General features: G+C 37.3%; 1 protein-coding gene across 1 annotated transcript; it reads left to right on the forward strand.

Moving 5' to 3' along the window:
* Positions 1 to 2,644: 2,644 nt before the first annotated feature.
* LOC103716592 (ubiquitin domain-containing protein DSK2a-like) lies at positions 2,645 to 20,929 on the forward strand (the record flags this gene model as incomplete). The annotated part of the gene is given in 9 exon segments (XM_039118112.1): positions 2,645 to 2,803; positions 2,805 to 2,883; positions 17,699 to 18,433; positions 18,524 to 18,735; positions 18,813 to 18,926; positions 19,005 to 19,063; positions 19,625 to 19,653; positions 20,245 to 20,334; positions 20,437 to 20,929. Coding segments are annotated over 9 exon segments (1,626 nt in total), but the record flags the coding sequence as incomplete, so codon positions are not given.
* Between the last annotated feature and the right edge of the window lie 5,226 nt (positions 20,930 to 26,155).

Below are 26,155 nucleotides of genomic sequence, written 5' to 3' on the forward strand. Positions count from 1 at the left end.
TCATAGCCCTGATGTGCTTTATATACAAGTTAAGCTCTCAGATATAGTAGAATACAACAATAAATTCATGATTAAAGGAAAGATATTACGGATCGGATATAGTGTAATACAATAGCAAAATCCTATGATTTGATACAAATACTAATTTTGAATATGACAATTAAATCCTATGATATTTAGTGATTAATCTGAGTTGATATACTTAGATTGTGCATGCAATATGTACCAGCACCTCCTTAACCGAGGGAGAAGGGCGGGGATGTGGGATTGGGAGGTTTAAGTAGGGAGCAGGAGGGTTGCACCTTCTTACCGAGGGGTGCAGGGAATCAATAACCAAGTGCACACAAAACGAAGCCATTTTCCCTGCTACGGATGGAATGCGATGGATGGGGGTCGTGCAAGCTCAGTCTCTTTGTTGGATGCTACGCCTTTATTACAATTAGTGGGGCTTCCCCTTGTACCATGTCCGCTAGTCTTTGTGCTTCCTTTTTGGCATTTTCACCTTTATTCTCTTAATCCTCTACTCTCTCTCTCTGTTCGTTTCTCTCTTCCTATTCATTGCGGGCTTCAACGCCTCTTTTAAAACAATTGGCAGCGCTTCTTTGAATTACTAACCTTGCAATTAATTAGTACATGAAACACATATAATATTATATGGCATACATTTAAGTAAGCTTGGCATGTAGTTAATCAATATTTGAACACTTAATCTAGCCTGGCACACAATTACGCCTTCTGGTATACAGTTAAGTAAGCTTGGAACATATTTAACCTAGCCTAGTACACATTAAATATCTCAGAACAATTAAGTCTTTTCTGCATACAGTTAAGTCTTTTCAGACATAAATAACCTTCTTTATGCACAATTAAGTTAAGATAGTACAATATTGCAAAAGGTTTGAAACAAGTTAATAAATGTGGTATGCACTTAATATAGCTTGGCATTATGGTTAATCTATTGTGAATGCTTAATCTAGCATGTTACAAAGTTAAGAAATCTTGAAACTATTTAATTTAGCTCGGAACACGCTTAATCTAGATTAAGTATTTACATATAGATTAACCATGTGCCAAACATATTAAGTGCGTACCACATTTTATTAACTGATTTCAAAATTTTTGCAACATTGAGTCATCTTAACTTAACTGTATGCAGAGAAGATTTAATTGTGTGTATAGAAGACTCAACTGTATATAGAAAAGTTAACCATGTACAGAGAAGACTTAACTATTTACAGAGAAGATTTAAGTGTATTCCAGGCTAAATTAAGTATGTTCCAAGATTTTTTAACTTTGTGCTATGCTAAATTAAGTATTCACACATTAGATTAACCATCTTAACTAAACTATATTATGCTAATATTAACTTAACCATATATTAAAGGCTTTGAAATCAATTAACATTTCTCTACAACCATCTATTAATTTGAAGTGCCTTCTATTCCACCCATCAAGTCATTCTTTCCGTCTCTCTCACTCAACTTCCCCCGAACTCGCCGCCTCCCTCCCGCGCCCCGCCACCCTCTCCCCTCGCGATGACCAGGCCGCCGCCGCCATGGACCTCTCCTCCGTCACCCACCCCACCCATCTCGACGAGTCCTCCGACGAGCTGGGGGAGATCGTGGAGCTGCCGCGACTCGGGAGGGGCTCTTCGACTCGGCCAAGTTGGGGGGCCGAGATTTCATGCTCCACGACTTGTCGGACCCGTGGGCGTACTTGCTGTCATCTCTCGTCTCTCTGCATTCCACAAAGCACTGGACTCCTCTTCCTCTCTTCTCCCTCACAAGCCCACTTCCATACATCCAATCTCCACAAGTAATTTTGATAGCTCTAGCATTCGCCAAAGAAACAAAAATTCCAAGGAAAAGGAGATGACTGGGGGGAGTGCTGGGCTGTAGTAGTGGACGGAGGCATTGCTACCAATGGAAGCGGAGGAGCAGGAAGAGAGGAAGGGCGGAAGAGTGAGGGTATTTTCATCTCATGATGGAAAATAGTGAAATATCAAAATATCGCTGGACCGATTGTTATAAAACTGGTAAACAGGAACTAAAAATTAGAGTCCGATCCAAAAATATATCGGCCATTAATTTTTTTTTTTAAATAATTGGATGGATGGACCCGGAATTCCTTTGCATCTTATCTTGCCTTTTGGAAGATACATCATACATGCCGAGGGATACGATTTTGCAAGAGAAGATTTCTCTTCCGGATAAATATATAAATCATAAAACCTACCCTCTCACGTTAAATCACGTGACTACAAGCTCAACCGCCTCTCTCGCATAAAGGTTTCCGTTCGGACAAACGCATCGTAACCGCCATTTGTGACATCATCTGGCGTATCGTCTTGTCGCACCGTCCGCGTTTTATGCGTGTCGCCTGCAGGCAAGCTTTGCCCACCTCCGCGGCGGAGAGCCGAAAGGTTGTCGAAGGCCGAGAGCGAGGAGGGAAAGGAAGCCATTTTTTCCCCGTTTTGGGTGGGCAAAGGCATCTCTCCCGACCTCTCGATCTCCTCTCATCACTCCCTCCCTCCCATCCACCCTCGCCCTTCTCTCTCAGCTAAAATTCCCCTCTCTGATTGCAGATCGGGACCGGAGTCGTCTCCGTTTAGGGTTTGGAAGCCCCCGATCTTTGCGTGGCATGAGTGCCGAAGGCGATTCCGGCGGCGCAGGCGATACCCTGCGCGGCCGGCAGCTGTGGCAGCGCCACCGTCCACATCCGGTGTTCCAATGGGTCCAAATTCTCGGTCCAGACATCGCTCGACTCTACCGTCGAGGCGTTCAAGGCTGTTGTTGCCGGGAAGCTGCGACGTGCCGGCCGAGCAGCAGCGATTGATCTATAAAGGTCGGATCTTGAAGGACGACCAAACCCTAGCGAGCTATGGTGCTTCCTGGACCCTTCCCTTGATTCATTTTTTTCTTTTGCTGTTAGCCTAGTTTTGGCTTGGATCGTGATTGTTGCTTGCTGCTTTCTCTGAAATCTTGATTTTCCCTAATTTGTTAGCGGCAGGATTTGAGTGGAAGATTATTAATTTTTTCTTTTTTAAGCTGCCAATTCCATCAGTTTACGCAGTCTTGATGGTAATGCCATGCATTTTGCTGTTCGATTTGTCAATTGGAAAATAAAAAGTTGGGTAATATGTACCTCCCCGTTTCTTTCACTTGTATTCTCCATTTCTTTATGTAGTTTTAGGCAGTCTTGGGTTGATGATTTTAGAAATTTGCCAGACGAATTGGCGAGGACTTGGTGGAGATTGGTCTTATTTATATATAATTTGTTAAAATTGAGAAATCTCCTAGTAATTGGTTATCCTTATATTCGTAGACTTTTGAATACAAGAAGATTCCATGATTAGATATGTGGTTGGTGACAGCATGAAGTGCAATGATTGTTTTTAAGTGAGAGCCATCCATTGAGCAGGAGGTTTGTGAGTTACTCATGTTTGGGCTGGAGATGGGTGAACTGTCTGATAGCAAATGAGCTGAGCTTGAGCTAGGTTTCCGAGCTCGAAATAAAATTAGCCAAACACGTGTCTACTAGGCTCAAATAAGCGTGATAATTGATGTGTTGCTCCTGTTTTTAAGTGGGCATGTGCCATGCATATTTTGCATTATATACCATTATTATTATTTTAATTCATTTACTTCTGAATTTATGATGGGTTCGTATAATGATGCTAACAGACTATAAACAAGATTAGATAATTATGATTATAAAACGACAAAAGATACAAAAAGAAAATTATTTGTGATATTTCATTGCATCTTTTTTCCTAATACTCTATCATATAAACTATGCTATTCTACCACACTGCTACATTTAATTGCATCTTCTTTCCTAAAATACTAAGATATCTGATTGCATTTTCTTTCCAAATATTTCATGATATTTGATTGCTTTTTCTTTATTTTCTTTATTTTTCTAGAATGGTAGACATTTTTAGAATTAATTTAAGGGCATCGTCATCCAAAAAGTTGACTCTATAGGAGAATATTCCGAAGTTCGAGACTGTCTCTTTTTTAATATACTATAGATATAAATAAAAACACAATTAAAAATATTTATGTTTAATTTTTGATGTTAATGTATTTATGTATATTACAACTAGTAGATCCCAATCTGAACAGCTGCTATGTGTATTTCTTAATGATAATATCAGCTGTGAGGTTGAGGTTTAACAATTGATATTAGACTTTATCAAACTAAGATATGTTGCCCAGGGTCTCTCTACGCTAAGTCTTTTCCGCTTCTATCCTTGTGCTTCCCTTCAATATCTTGGAATCTGCCATCATTGTTCATTCTTATTCCCGATGTGGTTGTGGTTGTGGTTGTGTTCTCGTGATGCCATTGGTGTCTTCAGTGACATTTTATTTCATCTGCAAAAATTAGAAGCCCACTCATCAGAACTTTTGAGTGGTAGGTTTTAATTAACAAGATCAGACTGTCAGAGGCATTCTCGATAGACCCGGTCCTGGTGCCAAAGCTGGTACTTTAGAGATGACAGGAGGAGAGCAAGAGGATGGCAATGTTGGGAAAAGCACACCTTTCCTTCATAGTTGTTGGTTCCCTTTCTTAGTCATTGAAAGCTGGCAAGCCATTTTTATACACAATCTCTGATTGCCTTTCCTCTTACCTGTTGGATTTTTCTCTCCATTGCTTACTCTCCTCTGTTGGTTTTTCCTCTCATCAATTGACTGATCAAGTCTAACTCAAGCTAGCTCGATATCAGTTGAGCTTGGCTTGAGCTGAAACTTTATGACATGTAACAAGCTTGAACTCAGTCTAGCTTATCTCTTTCATATTTGTTTTGTACTTTCCCTACTACATGCTACTAGTTTCCTGACAAAGTCTTATATAAGCTTCTACATAAACTCATTTGAGATGTCTATTATGCTAAAGCTGACCTTTTTGTATAATGGCTCATTGTCAACCATTCTTAAAAAAAAATTTGAACAACTATACATGATTTAATGAAAATCTGTTAAAACATGAGAAAAATTAGTTTAATAAATTTACTAACCTTATATAATTCAATGAAAATCTGTCTTATATAAGCTTCCAAATCTTGCTTGCTAAATCATAAATAGTCTCCATATTGTTAAAAGTAAGTTATACAGCACACTGGTCATCATCTTGTATATACCGATCATGATTCAATTTATAGGTTTTTGTTCATGTCCTTGTTAATCTTTCAACGATCCCTAGTTCTTTGTTTTAAGATTTTCTAGCTAACCTCTCAGAATATATGTGTTTTCTGATCAGGCCTAAAAGTGCTTTTTCGGAAAGCTCCAAAATGGAGCTTCTCCTAAAAATCTGTTTTTAGCTTCTGTGAAAGCTAGAATAGCTTTCCGAAATTTTTACCAAACACCTCTATTTCATCTAAAAGTGCTTTTAGAAGGCCAGAAAGTGCTTTTTGGCCCTCTAAAAGCTCCCCCAAAAGGGGGCTTAAAAGGGAATGCTGAAGACTAGTTATCTTCTTGCTATTTATGGGGATTGGAGCCAGTCCAAATGTGTTCAACTTATTGGGCCTTGAGATGCCTTAGTTGGACGAACAATTGAGCTAGTCAATTGGGCTAATCCCTTTGGACTATTTTATTTTATTTTATTGTATTTTTTCATGTATCAGGCTGATATGTTTGTTTTCAAATAGTAAATAATTCTCTTTTGGAGTTTAAGGTATTTAGCTGAAGCAAGAGACAAGTTATGAGTACATTTAGAGGTTTGAAAGGTCACTTTTGGTTTTGATTGGGTCAAAATGGGTTTAATTTCTGCAATATTGGCAGTCCTAATGTTTGATTGAAAATTAATTAAAAATTTAAGGAATTTGAATAGTTAAAATAGTTTTCATAAAAATAGAAAAATGTAAATAAATCAGGTTTAAAACATTATCTCATTCATCATTTGAACATATTGTGTAAAGATCTTGCTGAAACAAACATAACTAGCTTCAATAGAGAATGCTAATTGAGATGGATAACAATAGATCCAATTCTATAGTTTCAGTTCAGTTTATTTTGAATAAATTTCTGAAGATCTAAATGATCTGGACATCGAGGAGTGTATTCAGTTTCATCAATAACAATGAACTTTCTGAGAATTATGAAGATTTGTAGTATCTCTACCTACTTGTATCATTGTCGAACCTTACTCAGTAAATTGCTTTCCTTTGAGGGAGTTTAGCAGAGTCAATGCAGATATGATAAATCATTAGCTTATGTTCTTTTTTAATCATAGCGAAAGCCTTCATGTTGGATAAATATGTAGGTTGCAAAACGATTTACTGTGGCATTGCGCAACTCTTTAACTGGAATAAAGTGAGTCTAAACAAGAAACGAAGTTGCAGGGTGAGAAGTAAAAAGGTATAATTTGGGCCTTCTTCAATAGGTATTTTTTGGATGCTTGAGTGCTATGTAAATACTGTGCTGAAGAAGGTAATTTGAGAAAGATATTATAGACATGATGATGGGATATTATATAAGAACAATTTTAATCTATGGCTGGACATTATTAGAGTTCTTAATTAGTTTTGAGTTGGGACAATGCTTGATGGTTATGTTTATAGCTGATCATTTTCAAGCATGGGATATGGTTTTTTGGTGGGCATGTAAATGTATTTGGGGAGAGACTCGAGTATTTTTGGCATGCATTTCCAACTATGTGTGGAAATATTATAAACGGAGTGAATAATTTAGTGTTTGTGATAGGCCGTTCATTACTTCATTAGAGCATTTGCTTTCAGGTAAAGGTTTTGATCTTTTGGTGGGACTGGTATCTAGCACTATCTGTAACTTAGCTAGGAATTGTAAGTTTTATGAAAATCAATTGAGAGGGCTGAGTGGGAATTCTTGTACTGATAGAACCAATCTAATCTTAGATCTTGACCTGCTTGATTTAATCCATGATTTACCAATCCCCGACCCTTACAACCTTGCCCTAAAAAAATGCAGAACAAAAAGTTAAAAAACTCAAAGAAATGAACAAATACGACCATTAATGGAGCTGACTGGGTTTGACAAGATTGGATCCTGTATGGTTGTTTGGTCCCCATTTCTCTGTGTTTTACCTTCTTCCTCTTCTTTTTTTTAACTCATCATGCAGTGAGTGACATGTGGACTGGTGTAAATATATGTGCTTACACACTTTTAGAGCCCAATATGCTAAAATAAATCGATAGGATCTGGAAATATTATATTTTGCAATTCTTGAAGAATATATTAAAATGTAATTACCATAATCCAGTAGACTTCCACTTATTTACAGATGATCTCTTCTTCTTCTTCCTTTTTTTTAAAAATAAGACTAGATTGTTAATTTTATCTATTTTCTGATGTCAGTAATCCTATAATATTATCTATTCAATTAGGTGTGAATTCTCACTATTCTGTAATAGAATCATAGTATGAGTTAGTTTATATGGCCTTGCATCTATGTGGTGTGTGTATCTTGGTTGCTTTAGTTTTTGATCATACGAGTTTAGTCAAACTCTTCTAAACAACTTTCCTATATTTTCCTTTGGTTGTTTATATTGTGATGGTGTTTGTCAAGGTCTACCATACCGGCCCATACCTTTGAGATTTGGTTTGGTATATGAGCCGAATCGGTCTGAACCAAGCAAAACTGCTCCATACTGCCTAGCATCGACCGTACCGCCCAATTTTGGGTGGTAGCATGGGTGGGAGTGAGAAAAGTATTGGAAGCATGTTCCGGTTAGGGTGCATACCGTTCCGTACCGACCATATTGTATTGAACTAGTAATATACCAATATGGTTCTCAGCATGGTCTGCCGTACCGATCCGTACCGGTCCGGCCTGGGATCGGTACCGGATCAGCGTGGAATCCGGTACCGGTAGTTTATGGTTGAAAAACCGGTTCGGGACCGGTACGGGACCGGTTCGGGACCGGTACGGGACCGGTTCGGGACCGGTACGGGACCGGTACGCCACCGGTACGGGTCGCCACCGGTACGCCGACTGGTACCGGTATGGCGGACCTTGGTTCTCAGTATTGGTTTGTGGACCTTTTTCATAATGTATAACTGCTTGCCAAATGTATACATATGATACAACTATAATCATAGCTCGCATTGGTGAAGGAGAGGAACTGAGGAAGAGGAAGAAATGTGCTAATCACCCCATAAGTACAAACTACTAGGCTGCAGAATAGGAAAAAAATATCTAGTCTTTACCCTCAAATTCTTATTCTTAAGTCATTCCTTGAAATATGGGATGACTTCAAATTTCACTACCAAAAACACAGCATAAAGTTTAAACAGTAATTCTAATTTTATACTACTAATAAACAACCCAAACTTTTTGTTCTCATTGCAATAAATTTTTAGGATGCTAAGTTTGTGACACTGATTTGGCGATGCAAGTTTAAGATTCCTAATTATTGTGTCATTGAGATCTGATATATTAGAGCAGTGTAGTGATGACATGTGAGTTTGATTTTCCTCATACTTTTGTCAATTTATTAGAGCAGTGTAGTTATTTAATTTAGTGACATGGTCTGAACCTGACCCTTTCTACAATTCAATTCCAGATTTAAAGAGAAGCAGAAAAGGTAAATCTAGATAGTCCATGATTGAATTAAGGGTCTGTTTGGATATTCCTACAGGATTGGGCTGAAAATTTTATAGGATTCATGGATTGGGCCATCCATTTATGTATGACCTTGTAACAACCAAACACCACCCATCCCAAATCTTGTGGGAAGAAAAAAAGACCTCCATGGGTTTTTTTTTTCTTCTTGCAAGCCAAAGGCTAGGATCTGGGCTGGGTTTGGACAAGATCTTAGAAAATGTAAGATAGATAGGCCAACAAGTCTGATTTCTATAGGATTTTCAACCCAATCCTATAGGAATATCCAAACAGGACCTAAACCTAAGGAGCAACCTTTGATGCTTAACTTTCAAAAAAGACACCACTTGCCCCAAGGCAAGCCAAAGAAGCAACAAAAAGAGCAAAAAGAAAATGGTTAATCATTTCCGCTGTAACATGTATGCTATTAAATGAGAAAAGTCAGCAGTTTTGCTTTAGCAGAGGTAGAAAATCATTACAAATCCATTTTAACACAAACAAGTTCTTTGCTATCTAGATTTTGTCCCACTTTTGAGGACCTTAATGTTGATAGGGTTTTTTTTGCATACATACTCTCCTAAATATTGGAATTTGTGTGAATACCCTTCCAAATTTGATATTTACATGTATACCCTCATCAAACACTTATTTTGTATATATACCCTTCTTTTATTTTTTTTTTTGCATATGTATCCATGCTATCTAATGCCGTTAAGAAATTAGTGGTTTAAAAATGAAATGACGAAAACACTCTTAACGGGTAAACATGTAAAAAGAAACGTTTATAAGGCTATACATGTAAATAGCAATTTTGGAAGGTATTCGTGCAATTTTATATTTTTAGAAGGGTATACATGCAAAAAAAATCGAATTTTTTTATAAATACCCTTCTACATATTGAAATTTGTACTAATGCTTTCCAAATTGATATTTACATGCGTGCCCTCACAAAATACTATTTTTGTATGAATACATTTGAAATAGCAATTCAGCGAACATGATTAAACAAAATTATATTTATTTAAAATAATAATTAATTAAAATTATGAAGGTATCTTTTTATTTCTGAAGCGGATAATAGGCTAACAAGTCTCACTAAAAACTAATATCTCTACCTCATTTGAAAAAATTTTCGATCTCTCTCGGCCCTCTCTTTCACTTCTCTATCTGGAATTAAAAACATTGCCTTGACCCCCTTCTCCACCATAGACCGCCCTTCATTGTATCCTTTTTTACATGAAGATGGTCAGATCCTGGCTTTAGCTTTATAAAGTATTTAAAGAAAAGTATTGTAAGAGATCTCATATGAGATTTGCAATGTTTATCTTTTAGAGCTGAAAATTTTTTTATGTGCAGACTGGTGGCTGATTTAAAATTGCTGTGACAAGTTGGGCCCCATATACTAGATCTTTTCTTGTTCTAGAAAATTGAAGCTCCAAAGAAAAGTGGCTTAAGGTATACAACGTAGGGGTGGCCTTCTACCACATGTATGCAGAGGTTGTTAATAAGTTTAAAGGGTTCGAAGTTCTTTAACGATTTTGCTTGGAGATGGTTAATGTTGTTCTTCCACCCATGAGCCTAGCAGTAGCAAGGAAGCTTGGTTATTGCAATCTATCATGTGCCATTGAGAGATTTTAATCCTTTTCTATATTCTAATACATGCCCTCATATATGCATCTATAACAATAAATATTATAAACTATGTTTTGATGAAATAAGATATAGTGGTTGTTATAAATGAAAAAGAATAAATAGAATAATTTCATGATTAGTGAAAGAACTTTTATAACTCTTTTTATTATCTAATTGTCGAATCAATCTTTTTCTTAAGCAATATTTTTACGAAAACCATTGAGGAGTAGGCACAAGACAAATCCAAGTATTAAAATAGGTTGAAATAAAAAAAAGATTTTTTTTTGCATATAAACCCTTCTAAATATGTAAAATTGCATGGATACCCTCGCAAAGTATTATTTGCATATATGCCCTTATAAATGTTTCTTTTTGCATATCTACCTATTAAGAATATTTTAGTCATTTTTAATTTTAAACCGTTAATTTTTTGACAGCATTAGATGGTGTAGGCACATATGCAAGAAAAAAGAAAAAAGAAGGGTATAAATGCAAAACAAATATTTTATAAAGGTATACATGCAAATATCAATTTTGGAAGGATATTCATATAAATTTCAATATTTAGGAGGATATGTAAGCAAAAAACCCATGTTGATATTAGATGTTACTTATGAAATAAATATTTGGGCGCCAAATGAATTTTGAAGAGAATATTTACATGCCAAGTCAGATGCATGTTTGTCAGGATTATGCCTACAAAATGCTGCTGAGTCATTAATGTTCTTGATTATTGATTCCTAAACAAGACTAGTTCAAAATTTTTCTAATATGCGAAATTAGAAAAGTTCAGAAAGGATCTTATGATGATTTGAAGCCTCGATGCCCCATGTGTGACTTTAATTGCATCGAATGGGCATACCATTTTGGCTTTTATGAATCCAAACCTCATTATCCTAACAGGACTTGCATTTCTAATTATAGATCCAATCCCCAAAACACACTAAAAGAAATCTTTGGAATAAATTTTAATCAAATCATGGACCCAAGCCTCATGTGGTCCTCAAATCTAGGACTTCTAACTAGACCTAGAAAGTAAAGAATGCTCAAATTACCAAATTAGTTATTTTGATTCACTCACTCACTCAAATTACATGACTTACTCCTTTTGGCTTCTATTCCATTTTGTCGTGTTGACATTGCTTCCTGTTCCAGAAAACCTTCCCTGAAGCTTAATCTTAGAATATAAAGAGGTTTTTTAATAGGATATGAAACCAAGGCTCGCCGTACCGGTAGCGGAACCCGTACTAGTGCCACACTAGTATAGTATCGGTACGGTATGGTATGAAATTTTTTTGGCGTATCGAGGATCGGTATGCCACTGGTACCGAACTGGTACGGTACGGTACGTACGGTACTATCCGGTATGGTACGGTACGACATACTATGCATGAAATCAATGAAGAGACCCTACTTAAAACAAATAGAAGAGAAACTTGTATCATTAACTAGTGCTGTTAGGAGAATACCAAATTTAATGAAACAGTGATTCTTTGAGAGACTTTTTTATATTGTTTAATCCAAGCTACGCTGAACCGATACCGGTAGGCATACCGGTTGCCTACTGGACCAATTCGAGACCGGTTCGTATCGAAACCGGTCTGGTACGAACCAGTCTTTGTTTATATTATTTTTTTTGGTTCGCAGATGCGTGCGGAAATTTTTTTTTGTTCGCATCCGCGCGCTGCCTTGTGCAGGCGGGGGAATCGTGCTCGCGTGCTGTGAAATCGTGCTGCGCGCGGTGGAATTGTGCACTGAAACGCGCAGGGGGAACCGCGTGCGGGCGTGCGGCTCCGCGCCTGCGTGGGGCGCACACCACAGCGCGCACGCTGTTGTTTAAAATCCATAGCACGCGCGTTGTGGCTAAAAAAAAATGGTACCGGCGCGAATCAACCGGTTCGCAATGGTACAGGCTGGTACGCAGCCGGTACGCATGCATACCGGTCGGTACCAGCCCGAAAATAGCTGAAATCGGTACCCAGACGACTGGAACCGGTATCCACGCCACGCTGTCCAGGTACCAGTTCCAGGCCGAACCAGTCAAGACCCGGCTGAAGCAGCCGGTACGGACCAGTTCAGCAGACCATGGTTTAATCAATGTGTTGTCAAATAATTAACAAGGTTTTCATTTCTGTCTTGCCCAAGTGTCCTGACTTATTCAATATTTGCAACCAAGGCTGGTGGTATTTTCTTTAAGAGAACAACATTTTATAGCAAAAGTATATTTTTCAATTAAAGGATTAATTGATTAATTCTTTCTTCTAGGGGTTAGGAGACCAACAAAAATATTGTTATCAATATTAATTTGTGGTATTTATTCTAATATTAAACCCAACCTCCCAACTGCCACTCCATTCATTGGCTGTCAATCTCCACATCCCTTCCTCAGAACATTAACTTTTATCTGATCTAAGTGTAGTGCAATTCGTACTTTTGAGGGGGAGAAACAGATATGCGCACACTCCCAAATTTGGAGTGTATTTACTAGATTATATGAATAATAAAATAATCTTTAGTCAGTTTGAGGTTATCAAAGTCATCCATACTACCTCTTAAGTACATGGTGGATTGCATGTGCCAAAGTCAATCTATATGTATTACAAATTGGAGGTAAATCCTAAGCTTAATATTTTTTAGCTGATATTTTCTCTCTGTTTCAGAAAATGTATAAATGATAGAACAAAGATAAAGGTATCTTATACCAGTGCATTGTCAGCTTGGCACTTCCATTGGAAGGTACACGTCATGCTATGCTAGTGCCTGACATGCAATGGTCCACATGCATTGGCACAATACATGCTGGTTTATGCTGGTAGTGTTGGTCGGCACTTCAGTCCTTGCAGTAGAAGTACGAAGTCTATTTATATGCAAATTTAAGCCGGAATATTGGAAAATTATTAGGATTACTAAAGGTATAGCAAGGGCAAGAATTGGATGGATTTAATTCCGATAGAGATTAGTAGTTTAATAGCTTATATTGGGCGGTGACACTTGTAACTTAACAATGGAAACAAGCATTTGGTTACTTAAGTGTGGGTTTGTCATGCCAACCATTGATTATTTTGTACATAATTTGGGGAAAAAGTGCAAGCATCAAAAGATTACACTAAGGCAGAAATTGAAGGTGCTAATTGGCTTATTGGTAAAGTCTCTCTATTTCTTTGGTAGTCATCGTCTATTTTTTTGGTAAGGTCCATATACCCCTAAACCCTCAAATCCTGGTGGAGGCAGGATTTTGAACCTAGGTCTCTCTGGCACAACCACCAAGAGACTTGACCAGCCTGGTAAGCTGGCATCTTCCATTGGAAAAGTCACTTTTGGTGGTGTAACAAGAGACTTGGTATTGACTCCCCCTATCAATGGTTATCAAGGGTTTAGGGGCTTTGTGGAAGTGCTAGTCCCCATTGCTTAGCCCATTAGCAAACACAAGAAAAAGGACTAGCGGTCAGTGATGATTATATCACAGGAAAGAAGGGACATGAGGGTGGGTTATATATAATGAATGATCATATTGCAGGAGTTGATTCTTGATTTCGTTTATAATTAGATATGAGAATCGAGTTAGAGGTCAAAAGATGAATTGTTAAGATTGGCATGATTTCCTTCATGATATCTCCTTGAGATATTTCCAAATCACATAAAGTAACCCATGGCTCAAGATGCTTATGCCTTGCTGTAATATAATAATTGGGGAAGTGTGATTTGTTCCTTCGGCCAAACTATAATTGGGACGAATGTTCCTATACATTTGCTTTACAAAATTAAGTTGTTAAATGCTAACAATAAATTGATATACAACCATTTTGTCAAAATTTAAAGGACAGGCCTCCTCCAATTGATGAAGGGGTTTAGACAAATTGAAATTCCAGCTGTACTATTCTAGGATATGTTTATTTGTGATTTAGGTAGAATAATGCCCAGTAACCCTACATACTTAGCCAAACAACCATTTTTTTGCTTGAGGTTAGAGGAGTTTAAAGGAGTAAAGAAGGAATTTTGAAGAAATTGACTGGTTCCATGTTTGGAAAACTGCGGTATGGGACCTCAGGTCCATACTGGTCACTGGTTGATACAGTGTGTGCCATGATATGGGCCCTTATTGACCAGCACAGTAAGTTGGTACAAGGCTGGTATGGTTGGCACATATCGACCAGTATAGACTGTACTGATGTGATACTTGTATCATCAGTTTAGCCCCACCTTTACCTTTTTCAACCTAGTTAGCTAAGATAAACCGGGTCAAAAATATTTTGCCAAAATGATGGACTAAAATTAACCCTCTCTATCCCATCACTTCTTTCCAAGATATTCCAGCTAACCCGTTTAACCTATTTCGTTAACCCTGAACCAGACAGCCTTGATAGATAAGGTGTCTAACTTTGCTCTCACCAAGAATTGAAGGGGTTGACATGAATTTGGTTCTTTGAAGTAGATGAATAGGTTGAGGTGATCAGAAAACTAGCTTTCTCTGAGAGATGGGGTTTGAGGTGAATTGGGATTCTGTTTTTGTTGTTTTCAGGAGATGAAAGAATCAGTTTCAGGGGAAGTCCTAGTTCTTCTCTTACATGCGTCATTTGACTAAAAGTTGTATAGATGGTATATATGGTATATATCATGTGGGTTAGGCCTTACCCTTACAGCGTGTTCTAGAGTCAAATCCCAGGTTTAACTTGCTAATGTATTTTAGTTGTAGGGCTCTTTAATCAGTCCTTTAGGTGTGCCTACTGCCTAGGAGTTTGTTGCTCTGATTTTCTGTTTATTAGGGCCTTTTGCTGAAGTAATGGTACAGATAATAGATAATTCAGATAGTAAATGGTAAAGATAATGGCGAGTTCAGATTAAATATTACCTGGCACTTTATAGGCTCATTCTAGTCCTTTACTAGTCCTAGTTAACATGCTAGTGGCTGGCCAAGCATATGGGCACCACTTTAAGGAGAGGGAGCCCTCCAGTCTCGTTGTTTCTCATACTGGGGGATGCCTGTTTTGTTTTGGCCTGCAAAGGGATAAGATGAGAGGAGAGAAGAGAAATAAAATAATGGAAAAGGAAAGAAAGAGGATACAGAACAGAAAAGGTAACTGAAGAAAGAAGCAGAGAAGAAGAGAGGTGCCCTTTTCCATTCTCCGGACTCCAGAGCCTTCTCTCTTCTTCAAAATATTGTCGAATGATTAAGTTCTCATCCATATAGTTTGTAGGATGCAGTATATGTCCGTATTGTTTGTAGGATGTCTTATCAATTTTGTATGGTTTGGAAGGGGGAAAGGATGAGGTGTAAACCAGATCTGATGAACTGTGAACGGAATATCTTGTTTCCATTCCTTCTTTCTCTTCATTGCAATTATTAGTTAATTGTATCCGAAGTTAATTATTGTTCCCAGGACAAAATTGCGATCCTATCTGGTGGAAATTCTAGCAGTAATAACAAACCTCTAATTTGCAATTAAAATTTTTCTAGAAGTCTGCGAGAGATCTGGTTGTGGGCTTTGGACTTTGCAATATCATGTGTATAATGACTGAGATTTCATGGATACATGTGCAGTTAGTAAAGTTGGACGATATTCATGAATCCAACAAGATTTCATTAAGCAATTTCCAATAATTCCTCTCTTCCCCCAGCCGAGGTTTATAAATAAATTTTGGCAGCGAAGATATTTGGATCCTGCTTTATTTTGGCCGCCAAAATATATTGGTAAGGAAAGGAGAAGAGATGTGCAATCCTAGAATGAACTGTGTGGATTCTTTTGGTCAGATGCAGCCAATAATGTTATTAAAAGAACAATTATTGCAGAAACAAATAAAGAACATGTCATTCATGCGCATCCTTTTCCCCCCATGAGTTCCAGAACATTTCAAATTTTAAGCAAAACCAATTTTACTATTTGTGCACCTTGAAATTCTGGATTGCTGTTGCATATCCTGCTTGCTGAAGTATGATGCCACTGCATTCTGTGTATGTATGATAGGTGCTGGTTTCTAACGATGCTTTAGGCAAATAGATAAAGAAGGAAACTAGAATAGGAATGAAAATAATGGAACCCACAGCAACTAGCAAAAGTGAGGAAATAATGGAGGAATAGAAGAGACAAAGAAAAAAGGGAACAAGAAGAAATGTTTACAAACTGCTGTTGGTGAAAGGAGGAAAGTGAAACTGAGAAGGAAAAATAAATAGACACTGTTTTTGCAGGTACTTGCTTGTGTGGCAAGAAAAGAGAAAAGGAGCAAAAAAGGAAGAGAAAGAAGTATAGTAAAAGTTATGACTAGAAGGTCAGGAAAGGAAAAGGTGAGAAATTGTACAAGAAAAAGAAGTGAAAGGAGAAGAATTAAAAAAATGATACTAAGAGGGAAAAATGATGACTTAAGAATTTATTCTGTCCTTATAATCATTTTTGTATAAATTAATATCAATCTTAGCTTGTAACAATTGCATATAAGTATTTCAAAGGCATCACCGAATATGGATTCTACTAAAAGTTTTGCAGTCTAATATAATTAAGTATGAAAATGGATCAAAATGTCACCTCAGCATTTGTAATCTCATTGTATCAAACAGTTCACTTAAAAGGTAATGTTGTTGCCCTTTTTAATTGAATCATGGTTGTCAACAAGAATAAGACTCTGACCTCCCTAATAAAATGCATATTTCAATATAACCAAGTTATGTAGCATGTTGACATCTTGTTGCGCAGAGCTAAAGGAAAAGAAAGTTACTTGCATGTTCTTTAACGAGTCAAATCATTCTTTTGTTTTGATAAAAAATCTTTTCTTGTTTCTTTATGAAGTTTACATTAGATTTCCACGAAGCAAGTGCATTGTTCTACTAAAATTCTATTATTAAAATGGATGTTTAATTCTCAGGATATTGTGTTAGAAATATAAAACAGCCTCTGTAGGATGCATACGTGCATACATTCATAGCATCTTGACTATATTTACATTCAATGCACATGAGAGGGTAAGAAGCATATAAATTAGATGCGCACACCAAATGCATGGGGTTTGTAGAAAGGTGCTAGTGTGTTTGTGTGTGTGTGGGGTTGGTTGGTTGGTGGGGGTTTGTGTGTATACATTTATTTTGTATCTAGATGATTTACATTCAATGTGTATGAGAGGGTAAGAAGCATATAAATTTGATGCATGATACCAAATGCATGTGTTTTGTAGAAAGATGGTGTTTTCAATTAAAGTTATAATCTAGAATTTCTAGATAGGGGTGTGTTTTTGGGGAAGAGGTCTGCACCCAGCTGGAATAGGAGCATGTAATACCATTGTATGATCGAACAGTAAGCATTAGTGAGGAGACAATTGGAGGTTGTGACATTGGTAATCGCCGAAGTATTATGGTATGCAAGAGGAAGAAGTTCTGTAATGCCAATTTATATAGCTGAAGTATTGATTAGTTTTTCTTCTTGCACCATCTTGGCCTTCATTCTTGCTCTATTTGGCTTCTGACCAAGCCTATCTCTGATTCTCTTTTTATCTTGGTTAGGCGTGGAGTCAGACCATACCATTCATTTGGTCCGTGGTGCTGTGCCATCATCAGCTAACACTGCTGCATCCAACCTAGGAGCTTCAAGTACTCCAAATGAAGGTAGTGGCCTTGGTGGAGCTGGTTTTGGAGGCTCACTATTTCCAGGCCTTGGTGCTAATGGGCTGGCTGGATTAGGGGGATCTGGTTTATCTGGGATTGGATTTCCAGAACTTGGTCAGGTGCAACGGCAGCTAACTCAAAACCCCAACATGATGAGGGAAATAATGAACATGCCTGCCATCCAGAACCTTATGAATAACCCTGACTTGATGAGAAATATAATCATGAGCAATCCTCAAATGCGCGAGATTATTGACCGCAATCCTGATCTTGCACACATCCTCAACGATCCCAGCACTCTGCGGCAGACACTGGAAGCAGCAAGAAATCCTGAGATCATGAGAGAGATGATGCGGAACACAGACAGGGCTATGAGCAACATTGAAGCTTCTCCAGAAGGATTTAACATGCTCAGGCGCATGTATGAAACCGTACAGGAACCTTTTCTGAATGCCACAACAATGGCTGGGGACAATGATATGGGGTCAAACCCATTTGCAGCTCTTTTAGGGAACCAGGATGTCACCCATAACAGAGATCGGTCACCCAACCCATCAGCTACTGGTTCAGAATCAGTTGCTGGGTCTCCTTCGCCGAACACCAACCCACTTCCCAATCCTTGGAGCAGCAATGGTAAGTACCATATGTTCTTTATGATTGCTGAGTCTTTGAAGTTTGGCGTTCTTTGTTTTCGTCCAGTTATGTAAGAAGTTAATTCCACAGCTGAAGGTCCGCAGCCAGTTAACACTAGGTCAACTCCTGCCAGCGATACAAGGGCACCAGGCATTGCTGGGTTAGGAGGACTTGGTTTACCAGATTTGGAACAGATGGTTGGTGGAGTGCAGGATTCTACCCCATCGAGTCAATTTATGCAAAATCCAGCCATTATGCAGATGGTGCAGAGCCTCCTTTCTGACCCTCAGTATATGAACCAGGTAGAATCTACTTTATGTTGAACGACTCAAACCTTGGTCCGAGCTTTCTTATTTTGTGATTATTTGATTGCTGCTAGATACTTAATTTCAATCCCCATATGCGTGGCCTATTGGAATCCAATACTCAGTTAAGAGAGATGTTGCGAAATCCAGAATTTCTACGCCAGCTGACTTCTCCTGAGACAATGCAGGTAGCTTTGGTATATTGCTATCTTTGCAATCAGTTTTCTGGTTTGTTCTCGTGTGAACTGAACAGCTCTTTCCTGCAGCAACTTTTGTCCTTTCAGCAATCACTTTTATCCCGGATTGGTCAGCAACAGTCAAGCCAGTAAGTCATCTTATACCTAATATTCATCTGTTGCCCAATTTCTTTTCATGTCTGTCATAAAAGTTGTTCTCCATGAGAAATTTGAAGCATTCTTTCCTATATATCGGATCAATATTTCATGTCTTGGTACTGGACTCTATATTGGTACCTTATCAATGCAGGCCAGATCAGTATGATATGCCCCATACTGGTGCATGGTACGCTGTTGGACTTGGTGCAGTACCTGTACCATGTGGCAGTATGGGACATATTGCAGGTGCTCGGTACTGTACCAGGTTGGTACAGTACGCCCTGTACTAGCCGGATGGGGGATGGTACTTGAAAGTTGAAAACCTTGCTATGGATTTTCATTTATGTTTCCTGTTGCTTGTTTTTTCATTTTATACTTTATTCTGTAATTCCTTTGCAACTTATTCTGTCCTTTATTTCGCTTTTCCATCACGATGGTTCTTGAACATTTTTATTTTCTTATATTCCTAGATGATTTTAATTTCTCATCCGTTCTTTGTACTTAGCTAGCTATACTTGGTAACCACTGATACATGAATTACTTGGTCGCAGGGAACAAAATCAGACAGGTGGTGGAGCAGGTAATTGATAATCTTCTTCACCTATGATTTGGTTTTTGGCTGTTCCGCCGCTGTCACTTGATATCTATATCATTTACTAGTATATTCTCTTGTATATCTGGATATGTTGATGAGTTGGTGGTGAAGTTGACTGGTAGATTTTCTATATTACTAGAATATCTGGCATACTTAGGGATACTTGGTTGATTAATGCTGTGGATTATTGGCAAATAATCAAAATTTTTGCTGAGAACTGTTCAATCTGATTTAACCACTTATTTATTAACTTATACTTGAGTTATTGCTCACTTGTGTGTTTTTGTTCTCTCTAATTAATATTGTTTGTTGCCTCTGCTTATGCATGTAGGATGCAACATCCCTTTTCCTTTTGTGTGCGCATCTTGGGCATTTATGTACATGTGCATGCATTTGGAGAACCGAGTTTTCTTTCTGTTCTCTCTCTCTCTCTTTTTCTCTCTCTCTGTGTGTACGTGTGATCTTAACACATACCTACTGCTGCTTCAGTTCGGGCAAATATGGGCTGTTTTACTTTTCGCTAGCCAGCCACATTTCCTTTCTGATATTGCATTTTCTAATGCCACTTGGCCACAGGTACACCTAACAATGCAGGGCTGGAATTGCTGATGAACATGTTTGGGGGACTTGGTGCTGGAGGTCTTGGTGTTCCTAACACCTCTAATGGTGAACATCATATTATTACCATGAATACATTTTAGTGTCTTTTCATGTAATGAAACCATTCCATCTCTGCTGAACTGGTGAAATGAATGCTTGTCATTGCAGTGCCACCAGAAGAGCTTTATGCAACCCAGTTGTCTCAACTTCAGGAAATGGGTTTCTTTGACACTCAGGAGAACATCCGAGCACTGAGTGCCACCGCTGGGAATGTCCATGCTGCGGTTGAGCGGCTCCTTGGAAATCTCGGTCAGTAGATAATTATGAATCAATGATCCTTTCTTTTATAGTAGCCTACATTATGTGGGTCTGTAAGATTAGTCAGCGTCACCTGTCTACATAGCTTTCAAGACAGCAAAACACAGATTCAGCTTCTATTCTCAGCGTGGAATAAGTAGAGGTAATTGCCAAGGGTGGTTAAATTTTTTATGTTGGAGCCTTATTCATGTATTTCTATTAAGATATTATATTGAGTCTGTTATGTATGTACATATACTAGTTAAAGGCTGTATTTTGTCTTGTGAACTGTACAAGCAGTGAATTTGTTTTGGTCCATGTGGTTACTGACAATTTCAGTTTCTCCTTATCCTATATTACTAAATTTACTGAAGTTGTGTTTAGAGAAGGGCAAACACTCTGCATCTCTAGTTGCAGCAAATCTCTATAGTAGAGCCACTCAATCTATGATAGCTGGAATCCATCAAATTTCCTAAGAAATTTGTATATACTGATTTTGGAGCTGTAATTTGAAGGCAATATTTTTTGTAGTTAATGATTAGGTCACCATATTTGGAATATTCTGCACCCTATTTTTTTTAAAATCTTATCATTTTCTTAATAGTAGTTGGTGGTTTAGTCCATGGTAGCCGTGCATGAATGCAACATGCGGATTGAAGCTGGTCTGAACTGAAAATCGAGACGACTTTTGCCTAGTTATGGCTTGCAATGAGTAAAAGGGAAAAATGCGATCATCTTCAAGAAATAATGAATATCTAATCCTGAATATAATTAAACATGCCTCGTAATATTTATTTCACATTGTCGACACGGGGATCCTGGATAAATTAAGGATAAATTTAGTTGAGAATGAAAAATGCTGAGACTGAGGCATTTATTGGTGTTGCAAGTATCATGTGGATGCACCAATTGATATGAGAGTGTACTATCGTATTGGTAATTATGCATAATTTTTTAAATTTGACACATGGATATCTGGTGAAAATGGTTCTCAATTTCCATGAGGATGATAGAACTAATCCCTAGTTTTTAAGAATAAGGTAAATCACCTTGAAAAGGGATGAATAATCCTTGAAGGATTAGTTCTGACTACCTCGATTTCGATGATGATGATTCTTGCCAGGAGATCTTGTTAGAGCAATACGGCAGTACCTGGTCTGACCGAACCAAGTTAATTGAGTCCATCAATGAACGAGTAGTGATTCCATTAAGAAACTTTTAGGCGCCAAACTTAGCAGTGAAGGAAAAGGAAATTGCTCTCAATTAGTAGTAGAATATGGCTACCAGAATTCCTGGATTTGTTTCAACTATTACCATTTTTTTTCCCTTTGGGCCGGGAGGTAAGGGGTCCTCTCTTTGGCTTGGGTATAAAGGCTAGGTATGAATGGTAGGTTGAGTTTTGGGGTTGGATGGAGGTAGAAGATGACATGCAGAAAGAAATGAAGTTCGAGGATTTTTGAATGGATTTTGGTAGTCTTCCGCTAATCGTTCTATGTTTTTCCTATTTTCTACTATAATTTTGGAGTAGAATAAAGGGATATTTATAAAGGATGAGAAGTGGTTAAATATTATTTTTGGGGTTAACCCTAACCCCCCTCCTCATCCCAACCGGGAATGCATCTCATCCTTGGATCTGAAATTCCCGGGAAGATTTCGAGCGATAGGTCTTAGAGTAAACCCAAGCGGCTACAACTCAAAAATGTTCTCTCGCAGCTATGTGCCATTGTCCAAATGTAAGTCTACCACCCTGGTACAAGATACCTAAGTTTGTGAAGTTTGATGGGAAAGGTGACCCACACCATATAACTCTATCAGGTTATTAAAAAGATTTTTTTTAGAAACAGGAACTCCATCAAGGATTCATTTTTGAAAAGGAGACTCCACCAGGCAAAAGAAGCTATTATTTTGAAAGAAAACTGGATTGGCACTCTAGATAGGTTTCTCTAGGATTGTAAAATATCTTTTGGAATTTTAAAAAATATTTTTTAAGATTTTTCTTGAATTTCAAAACATATTTCAAACTTTTTTAGAAATTATATTTTTTTTGAAATTTAATAATTTTTAATTTTTTGAAGATTTTTAAAGCATGCGTGAGGTTTTTTAAGGATTTTTAATTTTGATAATTTTTGGATTTTAAAAGAATTTTTGAGATTCTTTTGGTTTTATATCATTTTTGAGATTTTTGGGGATTTTTAAAGTATTTTAATATTTTTTGAGATTTAGGATTTTTTAATATTTAGGATTTTAGGTGTTTCTAAAATTTTAATACATATATATACACTATATATGTGTATATGGATAAGTATATGCATGCATATGTGCATGTATGTATATATGTGTTCACACCATATCCTTATTCGAACTAATATGTGGGACATACATGCCTAAATTAGCCATATGTTGCGAGAAAATGTATAGTGAGTTTTCCAAGAGCTGAGACCAAAAGAAACATTATATAGGAGGCCGACCAAAGATAACCTGGTAGAGGCCGAAGCGAGAGCATCCCACTAAAGACCGAATATATGAAATGACGATATAAAGTAGGCCGAAAGGAGTTATAGATAAAAGCATAATTATGGATCTAATAGGTGATACCAGGACAGGTCAGAGTAATAGGAGACAACTAGTGTTAGTTAGTAAAATTGCTAGACATAGAAGTAGAAGTGGGCAACAATCATAGTGGGTAGTTATTTTATTTTAGTATAAGTATTATAATTGTACTCCATATGAGGGCTCTTCGATAATAACCCAATGCATCTTCTATCTTAATTTCACTCTACTAGTAGTTTTTATACTAGAAGTAGGCGTAATTAAGATTTTTACCTAGCCCATTGCCACACTTCTACCCTAGCTCTTTGCTACACTCCTTATCTACCTTCGAATGGCAGTATGATGGTGGTAAAAATTTTTGAAAGTTAACCATCTGGATCTTCGCTACTTTCTATCCTCCATTCGATTTCCATCATCATCTTTCCGTGTTAATCAGACGCTGATCGCATGCTCGTGCGTGCCAACCTTTTTGCTACTGAAACTCGATGCCTTTCTCCTCCAACAAATCGAGTTTTTTGGGCCAAGTACTTGCATCACGGGCCAAGTTCACCATATGGTTACTTTAACCTAAATATTATATGCTCTTTTGGACTTGACTCTCTCTCACATATAGAAATTAAGAAAAATGCACTGGTGAAACAAATTATCCACGAGATATAACGACAATAACAACCAAAAGAAAGAAAGAAAAAAAAGAAGAAATCTTCTGTTCTAGAAAGAAGCATCTATCCAACATGCGAGGACCAATGAAAACAATCATATTTTTTCTATAAAAAAAAGAAGATTTAGGATAAATTATACCCTGCATTATGCCGGCGGTGCACCATGCCGATCAGATTTTTCGATCCCATGGATCTCGTTCATCATGCGGCTTGTCTCGGAGTGTTGCCTCTTTCATCTCATCTTGGAATATTCCTATAGTGTACTTCTAACTTACTGCCCCTGGTGTAGGGTACAATGAGCCATTCTTTTGAGCCCTTTTTGGTGTAGTTTATCATCACAACATTTTTAAGGTAATAAAAAGGGGACACGTGCCATGGTGGTGCCCGCTAAATATAACTTTTGTTGATTATTTTCAGTATCATATTCTGTCGTTCTCAAAAGTATTTTCATGCTACACTCAACTTGTTAATGTAGGAGATAACTCGAATGTACAATAGCCACAAAAATTGAATGGAGGTGGTTTCAACTGCGCCCAATTGAAGTATGGTCTCCACTAACCATTCCTGTGGCTCCAGTGAGCCAATTTGAGATCAGTCCTTGGGCCAATATGTGGACTTCATCCATGCACACCAATGCTCCAGTGTCTTCGTATGGCATCTTTCTTTTGAGCAACAGTAAATAGTAACTTAATTTAAGATTATTTTCAAGGTTATTTTTATTAAGGTTATCTTCATTATTAATGCATATACAAAAGGCCAATATCAATATCTAATTATTCCCACTGTATTGCCGATATACATTCTTAGATAATTATTTTCGAAGACTATACATAATTATTTCGCATATATATAGTAATAAGGTCACTTAAATACAAAGTATGTCTAGCATCATTATTTCATTGATCTATGATGAATGATGATACATCTTGCTGCTATGACTATAACACAAAACTCAAATGTTAAATAAATAAATAAAGTCTTAGATTGAACTATATTATGAGCCACATATATTTGATTGAATCATATTGAATTGTTGTGAAACCCTTCGTTTCAAACTAGTTCATGGTTCACTTGAGTTGTTTAGTAAATTAAGTAGCCAAATGCTGCTTTATTTTTTTTCAACAACTAGCCCATGCAAGTAAGTAGGAATAAAGATAAGAAATTAAGGGCATGCCCTCCCATAAAAATTGAGATCATGCTCTTCTTATATCTCTCCTTTATAAATATTTCATCTTGATTAGTTCCAACCATCTAACTTTAGTTTCCAATATTTATAGTAGAATGGATACATGCAGTGCACTAAATAATATATTCTTATGATCTCACGCGGTGCTCTCACAAACCAAAAAGGGCACCGTTGTAGCTTTTTTAATAATACAGATAGAGATAAAAAGAAAAAGAAGAGAGCTCATCTGCCAAAAGTGAAGATATAATCAGTAATTTATACAATTTTTCTTTAAAAAACAAATCTTGAATCAAATAGAACCACATGACACCTATTAATAAATCGATATGATATTCAGCGAATACTCACCTCAATTAGGTCAATTATATGGGAAGGGAATTACATATATTGCATGCTCATTATGCTTAGTTTTTTGTTAATGAAGCAATCCAATCTCTTTTATCTCCATAAAAAAGGCAATTTTTAAATTTTTTTCAAGAACAAGGATATATAGATGTAACTTTACAAAGTAACCTAGCCTTTTTTTTTATTAATGTAAATAATTTGTCTACTTTTAAACTTTCACAGCCATACCCAAAAAAAAAAAGAAAAGAAAGAAAAGTTCCCAAGAACTACATATCAAGTGCTTTACAAACAAAGCTATTCTAGCTGCTGACCTGTGGAAATTCATAGAGTCACCGGTCGCCATGTCATGTTTTCTTTATTTCTATGACCATTTTTGTTCTTTTTAGCTAATCGATCGCTGCCTTGGCATCTGAATTCTACTTCAGCGGTCCAGCTTCTTCAACCCTTGTCCTATCATCTCCCCCTCAGCATCTTCGCGTTCACACTCCGCGGTCCCCATCCTCACAGGGAGAGCACAAACTCCAAAGAACCCTAGCTGACGCGTGGCAGTTGTAGAATGATAACACGTCAGCATGCAAACAGGGTGGTTATAGAGAAAACCCAAAAGAGATAAGAAGCCATGAGTCCATGACGGGATGGCGTTCATAAAAATTTTTAAAAAGAAAACTTTTAGAATTAGAAATTCCCCCAGACCTTTGTCCTCTTATAACACTACTTCCCTTCTATTAACTTACTTTTCCATCTCCATTATATCGCGATAAATTCGAACAATTCGCAAGTTTTGCTGGGTTTCTTCTGATCACTGCAGTGGATTTTTTCCCCCCGAGATGAGACTATTCTTTTTATT

Source organism: Phoenix dactylifera, unplaced genomic scaffold (genome assembly GCF_009389715.1).
Source record: "Phoenix dactylifera cultivar Barhee BC4 unplaced genomic scaffold, palm_55x_up_171113_PBpolish2nd_filt_p 000309F, whole genome shotgun sequence".
In the NCBI taxonomy this organism is placed as follows: Eukaryota; Viridiplantae; Streptophyta; class Magnoliopsida; order Arecales; family Arecaceae; genus Phoenix; species Phoenix dactylifera.